This window comes from Zootermopsis nevadensis, unplaced genomic scaffold, assembly GCF_977971745.1.
Source record: "Zootermopsis nevadensis isolate Lab colony 2312 unplaced genomic scaffold, Znev_1.0 Znev_ptg000023l, whole genome shotgun sequence".
Taxonomy (NCBI): Eukaryota; Metazoa; Arthropoda; class Insecta; order Blattodea; family Termopsidae; genus Zootermopsis; species Zootermopsis nevadensis.
This window is the reverse complement of record NW_028259155.1, coordinates 7,113,822-7,127,789: the sequence shown is the minus strand read 5'-3', so window position 1 is coordinate 7,127,789 and position 13,968 is coordinate 7,113,822. Positions and strand designations below refer to the sequence as shown.

Sequence of the window (13,968 nt, the reverse complement as noted above, 5' to 3'; positions counted from 1 at the left end):
AGCTGCTACTTGAAACAGCCCTCCAGTGGACATTGAGAACCAAGATTTTAGGTTCTGAAGCCAGGAGATTCTTAGCCTGCCAGGTCCCCTCATTCCGAATACTTTTCCCTGGATTATCAGCTGAAGCAGCCTGCATGTGTCACTAATTCTTATGATATGACCAAAATATTCCAGCTTTCTCTTTTTTGTGTTTTTAACAACCTCGACATCTTTGCGGAGTTTCTCGAAAACTTTTTTGTTGGTTACACGGTCAATCCAGGAAATTCTGAGAATACGTCAGTACATACATACATCTTTATTACATTCCATGGATCCATAAGTTAGTCAGATGACAATAGGATGTAGGATAAGTCATAATAATACAATACATATTATAAAGTATAATTCATACTATTATATAAATTACACATAATACAAACAAAGGGTCCACATAAAGTAGAGATAAGTTACAAATAAACCCACCCATTATATACAATAGATAAATTATGACTGACTTGTAAACATTAGAAATTCATCGACAGAGTAAAAGAGGTGTGTAATTAAGTAATTTTTTTTAATGCTAGATTAAATTGTGCCTTTTTATTTACAAGACTTGTGAGATTTGATGGTACTGTTGAAAATTTTGATCCCTGCATAATATGCACTCTTCTGAAATCACGAGAGTTTGGCAACTGGTCTATGAAGCTGATTTTTATTGCTTGTGTTGACACTGTGTATAGCAGAATTAGTTTGAAAATGTTCTTGGTTATTTACAATAAAGTTCATTAATGAGAATATGTATTCACATGGAAGAGCTAAGATCTATAATCTCTTAAACAGACTTCTACATGAATTTCTAGGTTTTACACCAGCCAATAATCTAATAATTTTCTTTTGTAAAGTGAATACAACCACATTATGGAGGCCTCCAACTTTTTTGAAGAAGCTTCGGTCAACGTCCACGATTCAGCGCCGTATAAAAGCACAGAGAGAATATAACATCGGAGTAGTCTTAACTTGGTGTTTAAGTTTAAGTCTCTACTCCTGAACATTGACTCTGGTGTTTAATAAATTATGGCAAGCTGCTATGACATATGGCCAGTTAGACCACATAGATTCCATGCCTGGTGAAGGTTAATAACTCTTAATTAAGACAAATACTGTGTTTTGAAACTCAATGCTGCACCCCATCTTAGAATTCTAGAATAGTCTGTTAGTTAAGATACAAGTTTAATATTAAACGGTATTTTGGTATTGAAAGGGCTTCTAACTGCTGCAGCCAATACCCAGTCATCACAAGAAATGAGTAGAACTAACATTCAAATGTATATATGTCAGGCAATGGACAATGTTCAACATAAGTGTGGTGTTGAATTAAACACAAAGACAGCAAGAACTGGTGACAAATGTAAGAGACTTTAAATTGAATGCTAGAACTACATTCGCTTCAGCAGATACAAACTAATTAATGTAAGTAATGTATCAACATCGGCAAACTTATCTTCTCTATGTATGTCTGTCTCCTGAAATGAGAAGGTAAACATAAATGCTGCTGTGCAGTGTCAAACGTCAAAGTTATTTGGCTTCCCCCCCAAATCATTTTGCCGCTGCTCCATACTTATCTGTCATTGTCATATAAAGGGCGTGACAGATGTGACCAAACAACAAATTTTCATTCCCTTGGTAAGAAGTTTGGGCTGCGACCAAGCATTTGGCTGGGATTGTAAAAAGGTAGCTTTTATCATCAGAAATACACATTAAAACAAAATCATTTCTTAAACCATGTTCCAGGTATGTCTAATACAAATTAATCAATTAAGATGTTCACATTTAAATTGTTAATTTCTTAAATTACTTATTAAGAATCTTTTACTCTGTCTTTCACCTTCACTCTATACAGCTAAGAAAAGAAGGGCGTAAGAGACAACCTTGGAACAGTCTGAAAGCTGCTTTTTATGTTCTAAGCATCCCCACCACAGAAAATGTTTGTACCATGGACTGAGGCACTTGAGTATCCGTTAAATGCAAAAGAAATGACAGGAAGTACAAAGTACAGTTTTTCAGAAAGTCAAGAAATTCTCCACCTTTTGCTAAACCCAAATATTCACTAATATGTTCACAATAACATGCCACCTTTCCTTATTCTGAGCCAGATGAATCCAGTTCACAGGCTACCACCCAATTTTCTTAAACCTTTCAAGCAGAATCTAGTCTTAAACACTTCAACATTCAGTCATAACCTCAAATAAATCACAACTCCTAACCACTGCCATGAGCAAGTGGTCAGTGGCAATTAAGGACATAACAGCTGTTAACTGATAAATACATCTGTGGCAAAACGAAGGTTGCATTTTCAGTGCATGTACCTTGAAGCCAAAGTGTCCTGGGCCCAATATGTTATGTTATTAATATTCATTTCATGGCCTAACCTATTGTACAAATTCTTCTGAAGTGCATCAGGAAACACAGTTACTACTGAAATTGGGTTATTTTTTCACACTAGTTGTATCTCCTTAGTTGATATTACTTAATGGGTGATAAAACAGAGATCAACAAGCTTTCAAAATTTGTCATCTTATTTCATCATAACCTCCTAGGATTGATTTTTGGTAATTCATTTTACCTTATCTCAGCTTCAGTAGATGGGATAATTTTAATAACGGGCATTTAGCGGTACTAGAATCTTTTAAATATCAAACTGCATCTTTCTACCCCTTTTAATGTACTGGAAGCATCATCAACTTTTGCAGACTCTTTAATTACTTATTGTTTCCTTGAACATATTTTTCTTCTCTCCTACATTGAGTGTTCCAAGTTACTCATGTATTATGATTGACTTTTGATCTAAATGTACTATAATGCTGTCCTTAGCCACTTTTGTAACTTCACATTACTTCATGTGCAATACCTATCTTAATGGATCGTTACTCTTCCTGCTATACAACTATACATCCCTTGTTATAAGATTGCCTATTCTTTGTGTAAACAGCTATTCTTTATTTTCCGTATAGTTAGTTACATGTTTAATCGCAAAAACTGGATGGGCATCCACATACCTTATTGGTGGTATCACAGTCTTTAATAACAGATAACATACAAACTTTAGTGGCAGTAACGAACTCTTAAGGAAATTTCCTTGCTTTGATTAAATTGTTACACTTTACTGGCAAATACATAATGCACATAAATACAACACAAATAAAAAATAAGAGAATGGGTGTGTATGCTCTTCCTTAGCACCAGATTATGGAAAGAATCAGGCGCGTTTGCAGGTCGAGCAATTTACTCAGGGTGAGAGCTAGTAAACTAACACGAAGTTCGAATACTGCTCTATCACCACGACACGGGAGGGGGAAAAAAAAGGCGAGAGTTTAGCTGAAGCTGTCTTTTATATTCTCTTCAAATTCAAACAGAGAATTAAAGAAGGCAGAAAGACAGCAGAAAATACCTTAAACTTTAACGGTTAGGTTAGAAATCTTCAAAGCACCGTAATGGCTACAGTGAAGCAGCTAAACTAAACGATTGTGTCAAGCAGCAGCTGATTAAAACTGTTCTTGCCACCAGAGTGCTCTCGGAAACAGCCAGCAGTGTGGCAGAATACTATTGCCAACTTAGTTGAGTATTACGATTTCAAAGCGACAGGTTTACCGAGATGTCATATGTCCTTGCTATCCTTATCAACAAGGCGATGATGAGGGCAGGAGGGACGTCTCGAACCTTGGTAAGCTTCTTCCGCACTGCACGGTGCTACAACTCAGAGGAGAGCAACCAAAGCCACCAAGATTTTCGTCTCTGTCCATTACAAAGTCACTAAATATCTCCATGATAGACTCGTACGGACTCTTGACGTACAAATAAGTATTTAGAGTCCTAGTCGACTCCAAGAACGTGTGGGAAGACTCTACCTGATATAGAATATTGTAATAATGTAATTGTAGAACGCCGTGTTGTACAATTTGATACAAATTTGTCTTAAATTGTTTTTTAGCAATGTACAAAGCACCAACATTTGTTAACAAGTTAAACAGCATTATGTACAACCTTTACAACCCGAAAACGGAATTTGTCATCTGTGGGGATATAAATATTGACTATCTCTTTGAAAGCCGCCGTAAGCAATGTCTAGATTCTCCTTTAGCAACTTTTAATATTACACCTACAGTTAGTTTTCCCACAAGAATTCTAAATAGCTACAACTTTGCCATTGATAATATTTTTGTAGATAGTCACTGGTTAGAACACATTTCAATTAAACCGGTAATAAATTGTCTATCTGATCATGATGCTCAGCTATTAGTTATAAAAAAACATAAACCTAATTTCTAACTTTCACGATGATAATAAGGTAACTTAGAGTGATAAATGAAGTAACTTTATAAATTAATTTATACATCTCAGTAGTGAAGACTGGGAACTTATATCTTAATTGCGTCATGCTTGTGTTCTTCAATACAATAATTTTATTCACCGTCTTTACACAAGCTTATAGATTGTTAAAATCACATAAAATTATAACATTTCAACATATGATATTGTTACATTTTAAAATGACGACATGTTTCGATGTTCATTCCATCATCGTCAGGTCTATCAATTAAAATTAAAAACTGTTGCACTTGCTGCCCTGCGTATACTGATTTGTTCTACCCGTTAGATTTTATTTGTTTAACCTCCAGGCTTCTTCCATTTAATTTTTGAAGACTGCGCCTGGATGTCTTAAATCTGCAAAATCAATTTTAATTTTCATATCCTGATCCTGGTTACTGACATAGGAAATGGAATAATTTTAAAGAATTACTCAATATATCGTAATACAAGCAAAAGAAAAGTTATCACAAAATATTTAAAGTATTATAACATACCGGGTTGTGTGTGAGGTGCGTGTCCGATATTACGGAGCTGTAGACTGCAACTAAGCTGTGAGTATCGTGTATGGCTATATATATTGGGTGAAAGTTGTTTAGGGGGTTGGGTCGATGGACTGTAGAATGTTAAATATCGGATTGTTCGTGTAGATGTTACTGTCGTTTAATGCAAGATTTTGTTTATGTGTTCTTTGTATATGATATTTTTCTATGGTGTCTCTATGTCGCTTGTTTTGTATTATTTTTATAATGTCCATTGTTTGTTCTATTTTGTTGTATGTATGTCCTGTGTTTAATATATGCTTTGCATATGCTGAATGATCTTTATTGTGTTTAATTGCTGTAATATGCTCTTTGTATCTTTGACTAAAGGTGCGTCCGGTTTGGCCTATATAGGTTAACGGGCAATCATTGCATTTTAACCTATATATGCCTGGTTTTTCGTATTGATTTGTCGTGTCTATTTGTGGCTTTTGTTTCAAGATGTTTTTTATTGTGTTTTTTGTTCTAAATGCTATTTTTATGTTATTTGTTTTAAATGTTTTTGTTATATATTTGGTTTCTTTTCCTATATATGTGAATGTGGCCCATTTGTTTTGTTTATTTTCGTTTTCGTCTTCATTTATGTTGTTTACATTGTTTATTTTATTTTTGGGCCAAACCGGACGCACCTTTAGTCAAAGATACAAAGAGCATATTACAGCAATTAAACACAATAAAGATCATTCAGCATATGCAAAGCATATATTAAACACAGGACATACATACAACAAAATAGAACAAACAATGGACATTATAAAAATAATACAAAACAAGCGACATAGAGACACCATAGAAAAATATCATATACAAAGAACACATAAACAAAATCTTGCATTAAACGACAGTAACATCTACACGAACAATCCGATATTTAACATTCTACAGTCCATCGACCCAACCCCCTAAACAACTTTCACCCAATATATATAGCCATACACGATACTCACAGCTTAGTTGCAGTCTACAGCTCCGTAATATCGGACACGCACCTCACACACAACCCGGTATGTTATAATACTTTAAATATTTTGTGATAACTTTTCTTTTGCTTGTATTACGTTATATTGAGTAATTCTTTAAAATTATTCCATTTCCTATGTCAGTAACCAGGTTCAGGATATGAAAATTAAAATTGATTTTGCAGATTTAAGACATCCAGGCGCAGTCTTCAAAAATTAAATGGAAGAAGCCTGGAGGTTAAACAAATAAAATCTAACGGGTAGAACAAATCAGTATACGCAGGGCAGCAAGTGCAACAGTTTTTAATTTTAATTGATAGACCTGACGATGATGGAATGAACATCGAAACATGTCGTCATTTTAAAATGTAACAATATCATATGTTGAAATGTTATAATTTTATGTGATTTTAACAATCTATAAGCTTGTGTAAAGACGGTGAATAAAATTATTGTATTGAAGACTGGGAATTATTACTCAGTGGTTGTGATATGGATTCGAAGTTCAATTCTTTTCTAAACATCTTTTTAAGCATATTTGAAAAAAAGTTTTGTTACTAAGAAAAAAATTGTCTGAAATCAATGTATGGATAACTAAAGGCATCAAAACATGCAAATATAAGCAAGCCCTTTACCTAAATAGCGGGACCAGTAATATCAACACAACTAATTATTTTTAAATCAAAATTAACAAAGTTTTAAGCTAAAACTAACCTGACCTAAATTTTATACCATAATAGCATACAGAACAATAGTTATGTCACTGTAAAGTACTCACTAGAGCATTGCAGTGGACCACGTAAAGATGTGTATTTCCCTTTTCAACTCATTAATGTGATTAAAAGTATAACAGCCTTGCAACGAATATACTATATGCCTCTTGTATGAGTATGACCATCACCATCCTTCATTTGCCTCCTATCACTCGTATCCTGCATTCCCGTTTACTTGTTGGTTTATTCCTTTAGCTTTTGAATTTTGGGTCCAAGACAACTTGTAAATATAAAGGGTATGAAAGAAATATAGGAAATATTCTTACAGTTATGACCTCGTTTACCCGTTGTTTTTGAGGTTTATTTACTTCTTATAAGCCCATGAAACTTTTCCATTGAACTAACTCACCTACCCTGCCATGAAGTTGGAATTTCACACATATTGACTTACTAGTAACACACACCATTTTAAGTTACCTCATGCAATTAGTCACCAAATTGTAACTATTTGTCCTCAGTCGTTGGAAGCATCGGAAGAACAAGACAGGCTTGATGAAAATTAGGAAGTTTTAAGGTTAACAATCCACAACTGTTAACCTTGCTCATTCACAAATACCACCCTGGTATTCAACAGGAACACCAGCTTAAATGCAAATTAAATTAAAACACTGACATTTCATCATTAAAAACCAATCGTATCATTCAGAATCGCATAAATCTGTTATTTATTGGAAGAAAGCATGATGAGGTGTTAAGCAGAACAAAAGAGGAGGGCATGACAAAGACATATGTGTACCAATAAAACACATTTTGAAGGTGTTGTGATAAAGCTCCTTGCAATTTTAGCTGCTGAATAAGACAGTAATGCAACTACATGCATGAACCCCCGTTTCTCAATGTACGAGCCTGGATGGAATGGGCATGATGGATAATTGGGATTCCATTCATGAAAAGAGCAGGAATTTTCTCATCAGCAACATCCAGGCTGGCTCTGCAGTCCACCCAATCTCCTACTCAGTCCTTGAGTTCCTTTTCACAATGTATATCACCTGGAGAATGAAGCTGATCACTCACTTCCATCTACTGCTGAGACAGAGTGGATGGAGTGTTACATCCCTTCTTCCAGACACTTTCAAACCATGATTCTTATGCAAAGAGAAATTTACAGTCATGTTGACCTTATGGGTGGGAATGGAACACCAATGTCTAATGGGTAAAAAGAAAAATCTCAATGTCCCATCATGTATTTAAGTTTCAGACGAAACATTTTAAAATGTCTTCCTGGATAGGGCTTTGATTCTACAAATTTGTTTTTAGAGCTCTCATTGTACTAAAGGCAACATCACAGTACAAAATGTTATTTTAAGGTTGTAGAGAGACGTAAAGTCTCAGTTTTAAACTCTGTGTATTAGAATGCTGATTGTTTCTTCCTACTATAAACATCTTTTGGCAATATTCAACATGATTAGGAAAACAACAAAAGCTGCACCTAGAATGTTTGCCGCAGGTTCCAGTCATGTCCCTATTATTCTCCTAATGTAAATGTGATGGAAACAGGCATGTGGGAATTTTCCTTTTTAATTGTCTGCACAAATGGAGAGGAAGAACATTGATTTCAGTTTTAAAGAATATGTCCTCCACTTTTTTGGCTGGAAATAGTGATTTCTCAAATGCACCTTGTATTCTCCAGCACTTGACTGGTTAAGTGGATATATTAACAGGTGGTATTTTAAACGTCTGTAATCTGCAAAGATGCCTCATGCAAGATAATCTGACTACATGAAAGTGATAGAGAGTAGCTCTTTTACGACACGAATTAATTGGCAAGTGCATCATTCAGCAATTATATAATTCTTCTGAAATATAAAAATAGGATGTCTTCTAGATCAGTATTTTGGGTAACATATGCAGATAATTAGAAATGGCCAAATAGTTGGTTCTTCTTAATTGTATGCATCATTCAAAATGATTGTGTTCTATTCTTAAAGCAAACCCAGAAAATTATTATAAACACAGGGTTGCAACCACCTGATAATTGGAAGCATCAGTAAATCAAATGAGACAAGTAAAACAGCTTATTAGAAGCACATTAATTTTTGTACTTAAGCATAGTTTAACAGAATCTTAACTTTCAAAAAGCCCCCCCCCCCAAAAAAAAAAAAAATTCTCAAAATGCTGCTTCTTCCATTGAGTGCATAAATGACCTCTGATGCACCAAGAATTCCTGATAGTAGTGCAATGAAAAATTCCAGTCCATTCCATCAATGTGTGTGATGAGAGGCCAGAAGCTGCTTTATGTTACAGGTAAAATGAACAGGAGCTTAGCCTTGGGTAAACCACACAGTTTTTTACACTGTCAATGGTACAGCCAACAGTATTCAAGGTAATTCTACTGAAACGTACATAAGACACCCTAAGAGTTTAAACACCATCTCTTAATGTGATCACCAATTATTCCTGTCCAAATATTACTTCTGAACTGATGCTTCATTGCTGCAGCCTCTCACAAGGCACTTGTGACCATTTGATTATAGGAGATTCATCTTGGATTGATTTTAGGAGTAGATCACAATCCTTAAATGAAATACATGCAATTAAGAATCACGCACACATATATTATTTATTGCAGAGGTGTCAGGCAATTAATTTGCATTTATTCTTCATATTATTGGTCATGACACTTTATTAATTTCATCGCCTGGCGTATGAAGGCATCTGGAATATGAAAAACTTGGCATCAAGACAAACTCTTTGTTGCCAGTACGAAGACGCACTTAAGGCTCTCAAGGAGGGAACAATTTCAAAGGCCATGTTCACGTTGAAAAAGCAGCAACACAGAGTTAGAACTCTTAGCTGTAAGAGAGTGTAGACTTTTTTTGTTTAATTAAGCTAAAACAGCAGACACATTGCAGCATTATGACACCATTTGCAATGTCCATTCATTATTACCATCAGCATATCAGTCATAGATTTCAGTGCATTTTAGTATCTAATGACCAGAAAGTCTCCACATAATATCGTTATATCAAGTTCCTCCGTCCAGAGGGTCTGCTTCTACCATCAAGACCTTCCAGGAACTATAAAATTGTAACACTTAAGTAAAGTTAAAATTAATACAGAGAGAGATTTACTGTATACCAATATTAATATAAAAAATACCTGTTTACTTAAAGCATCTAAAAGGTAACCCAGAAAGTGATTTGCTGACAGAATGGTAAGTGAGTAGTTAGCAACAAAAGATCACTGGAACTACTGCCCTCTTAATTACATTTCTGCTGTGTTCTGTTTCAGCAAGTATTGTTTGCTTCTCGAGCATTATTACAAGAAGTGTTGAACTCTGCATTCATTTTATGTACAGTGTTCTTTTGTATTAACTCGCATGTTCCTGAGTGTCAGCCTGTTTCCTTGCAGTTATTCAACCCATCAAGTGTCTGCCTCTGCCTGTCAGCATCAGTGCTTCACTACTTATGATTGACGCGACCCGTGCCCCTTTTGATAATCCTTCATACCACGATATATTGGGAACAATTCCTTTTAAAGAATGATTCCCTTAACATTTTAGTTTTGTTTCCAGGTTTTCCACCCATTCCCTTTATGTTCCTGAGAAAGCCAAAACACGGTGCCATAGAAAATAAAGCATGTTGCCTCAACTACAGTAATTTTCCGACAGTTCGAGTGGATTGAAAATTGCAAAGGAACTGTTTCTGAATGTTTTGCGTCTTTGTCTGATGGATGCAGCAGAATTGCCGAGAATTTCCTCTTCAGTGCGATCCATTAGGCATCAAGACTGGAGCGATGTAAGTGCAAGCTTGTAATACCAATAACAAAATCAAAAAATTAGCAAGTAAATTAAAATGTACTGGAACTTACCTAATATGATGTTGATAAGATAATGAAGTATGTCTTATTAAAAGGAGATGATAAAATGTAAAACGAAAGTAACACTGCTCATCTTTCAAGCGCTTAGTACGTAGATACAGTGCTGCCACTGTATATTTGGTGCATTAACACACTAAGAGCCTTTCTAATAACACTGCAACAAGGCTGTCTCGTTCAAAAATCAGGGTGTGGAATAAGGCATGGGATGAAGGAAACAAGAAAGAAATAAAGAAAGGACACCTCCCCTTGTATTAAATAAAAACTGATGTCTTATTTAAGAGATTATGATAATGGCACTGTGTACCAAAAAATTTTAAGGCAATGAAAATTAATTTTGTACATGCTCTGTTCATCTCATTTTGTATTCTGAGTCATCAACCAGAAATTACGTCTTTGGCATGCTGTGATTCAGAAGCAACTTTCAACTCTGTGAACGATTGACATAAAGGTCTACATCTAAAAATTCTTTGAGTTATCTTACTTCAGTGCATTGCAGATGGTGTGCGAGTCATTCATCTGAATGTCCTGCTACTCTATGTTAAAATTTCCCACTTAACTCTGCAGTGTTTGTTGTTACAAGCCTTAAATAAATTTTTGAAATTTAATTTCTGCTCTTTCCTTCTTTCTTTCTGTAGTTTACTATATTCAAAGACACAAACCACTGAACATTTTGGTTCATTCTGTTAACCAATTTTTGTGATCTGAATTGGTAACAATACATGCACTTATATTTGTTTCTAATTTGGCCCATATTAAACTAACTTCGTGGAACAGTCTCCTTCCTGAGAAACTAATATTAGATCAGCTAATAAAATTGCTTTGCTTTTATGAAACCTGAAAATTCTTCATTCTCTTCGTAAGTCAACCACTGGACCCTATCCTCAGCACATGAATTCAATCCACCCCACCCACCCAAACTAAAAGTGACGGGATGTCAAGAGCAAGGAATGTCTTTTGGGAATGTAAAGATGTCAGTTACAATAAAACAATACACATTCACACACGCAAATACTAGCCAAGGCCTTAGGACAAACACAACATCATTACGTTTTAAGACCGTAAAAGCGTTATAGTTGGTATAGTGCAACATTTGGCACTGCTAATAAACCTTATTGCTATGCAAATCATAACAGAACTTCAGACAAATCACTTTCCCTCACCTCGTTGTTGCCACTCTTATCGCCTGGCGACAGAAATGACACCTCGTCCTCTCCAAGATGTTTCAAGTCACTGACGCCCTCCCACTCAAAATCCAGTGCATGTGGCACCACTAACTGCCTTCTGGACACGTTGCCCCAGTTTATGCCCTGTGGGATGAAGCACAAACATTACTAATATGTACTAGAATACTGATTGCAAAGTAAAACTTGATAAAGTAGAAGTGAGAGCACCACAGTTTAAAAGATTCTTTAGTTGTGAAGAAAGTACAAGGATATTGAAATACATCCTTGAGTTTGGCTACTAATTTTAGTCCGCACTTTAATTTATTCAAAAATAAAGCACTTACTGGGAAAGAGGTTTAACACATAGTCATGCAGTCAAGATTTTAAGTAAATTGTTTGCAATTTTATATAAAGTACTGAGAGAGTCCTTCTAAAATGCTGATGAGACAGCAGTACATTATTCACCATATTGGTAAACCTTTTGCTATGCACTCAGTCTTAGGCATGTGGCATCTGTTACAAGCAAGTTGTTTTGCTCTGGATGTACATCACAATTTGCGCTGACTGAAGATTTGAAGAATCAAATTGTCTAGAAACAGCGTCAATAATCTCAAACTGTAGTTGATTTGCTTAGGCACAGTTTAGAACTTAGAAGTGTACATACAGCCTATTTTATATGATAACAGATATGGTAAAAGAACTCACGTCAAAAAATGGATGTTCCTTGATTTCCTGAGCTCCGCATTTCCCCCCACCTAAGCGAAGTCTTGGATTCTTCTTCAACATTTTTTCCATAAGATCAACTTCACAGTCCGAGAACCACGATGGTATGTCCAGCATGTCATGCAATATTTTGCTGCAAGAGAGAGGTTCATTCTTATATTTGCCTTAAAAGAATGTAATTGTTAAACATACATTCACAATTAATGTTTGTAATGCTTCTCAAAGCTGCCATAAGTGGCCTAGTCAATGTATGATTTTCATGTAAATCTCTGATGTACGTCATGCAAGAGATAAGGAAAATAGTCAATGTTAAACGTTGTAAGCTTTCAGCTTCTGAAACCCTTCCTTCTCTGTACCTTACATTCAGTCGCTGTCTAGCACAAATTTCCTTTGTTAAATATTGTGGTCAGAGTTGCAACTGCATTTGGTTCCTCCGCCTATGGTTAATTCTCCAAATTTTTCAAGAAAAAACACCAATTTTACTCTCATTACAACAGACGGTCATCCGTTAACCATGACCTAATTTGTACTGAAATTTGTTCAAAGGAAAATGATGTTCACAGCAAACACATACATCAGAACTCTTTCCAAATGCAAAATACTTACCAACAGAGTGCTGCATGATTTCTATGTTCATCATAATCAAAGGGTCTGTGCCCAATCATCATTACAAATGCGGTGACTCCAACACACCACGAGTCTACCTCCTGCAACAATTAAAATTACAGGTATTAGCTGCAATCAGACATTTCTATTTCACCACACCCAATGTCTTTAAAAACCCATTCAGAGATTATCAAACTGCTATAGAAGAGGACAGACAAAAATAGCAAAGCAAATAGAAACATTTTTCTATAGTTTTGCGATGAAAGCACCTAGAAATGTTCTATGTTCACTTCATATCTTCTAAACTGCCGTGACTCCAACAATACTGCTTACTGCAACAACTTTTCACAAATATTTCTTTGTGTTTCAAGTCAAGACCTTTTTCCATACAGAGAGTGAGCATGTAATGCATCCCAATTCAATGTGAACCGAGAGGCAGGGGAATATGAACTAATTTCATTTGAGAAGTTTATATGATACAGTTTTTAATTTGTGCTGCTTTACTTTCCATATCTTTGCACAAGATGCGCTACATTCATAGTTGTTAAAATGGCATCTCACGCAGAGGAATCCCTTGCGCCCATCTTGGAGGAAGAGTGTCCTATTGACACGCTGTTGCAACAAGACAGAACGCCTCCACATTTTCAAAAGGAACTGATAGACTCAGAATTTTGTGCATGTGCCAACAGTGGCTTCCACTTTGTTAGAATCAACTTCGAATTCCTTGTTGTGTGGACTGAAACTGAATATATTTGTGTTATCTGCCAGGCCACTCACAGCGCCAACATTGAACATGTGAAATGTAGGCTATGAGAACTTGACCACAAAAACTACTCAAATGCATTTAGTTCTCATTCCTGTGCCTTTTAGTTGTTGAGCAATAATATAGTAAAATGGAATATATCTCACGTGTAGACCCAGAATATTTAGTTTTTGAATCTCATCCTTTACACTAGTCATTGAAGTAACCGCCACCAAATTACATACTGCAAGGTCACAGCAAAACTCTACAATATTGCAACATTGAACACTGGAGCCC

At 35.5% G+C, this 13,968-nt stretch overlaps 1 protein-coding gene and 1 long non-coding RNA gene across 2 annotated transcripts in view; one reads left to right on the top strand and one right to left on the bottom strand.

Annotated features, from left to right (window-relative positions):
* The first annotated feature begins 3,706 nt into the window (after nt 1-3,706).
* Nucleotides 3,707-6,728, top strand: LOC147872883 (uncharacterized). The gene is made up of 2 exons (XR_015536661.1): nt 3,707-5,890; nt 6,031-6,728. It is a non-coding gene; the product is annotated as an uncharacterized LOC147872883 (long non-coding RNA).
* A 3,698-nt stretch (nt 6,729-10,426) lies between these two features.
* LOC110831701 (RAC-beta serine/threonine-protein kinase A-like) overlaps nt 10,427-13,968 on the bottom strand; it is a 29,387-nt gene continuing 25,845 nt past the window's right edge. The window contains exons 4-6 of the mRNA XM_087354341.1: nt 12,930-13,030; nt 12,306-12,456; nt 10,427-11,744 (exon numbers count right to left, since the gene is read on the bottom strand). Of these exons, the coding sequence (XP_087210467.1) occupies nt 11,562-11,744; nt 12,306-12,456; nt 12,930-12,991 (396 nt within the window). The 5' untranslated portion in view covers nt 12,992-13,030 and the 3' untranslated portion in view covers nt 10,427-11,561. The remainder of the gene's footprint in view (nt 11,745-12,305; nt 12,457-12,929; nt 13,031-13,968) is intronic.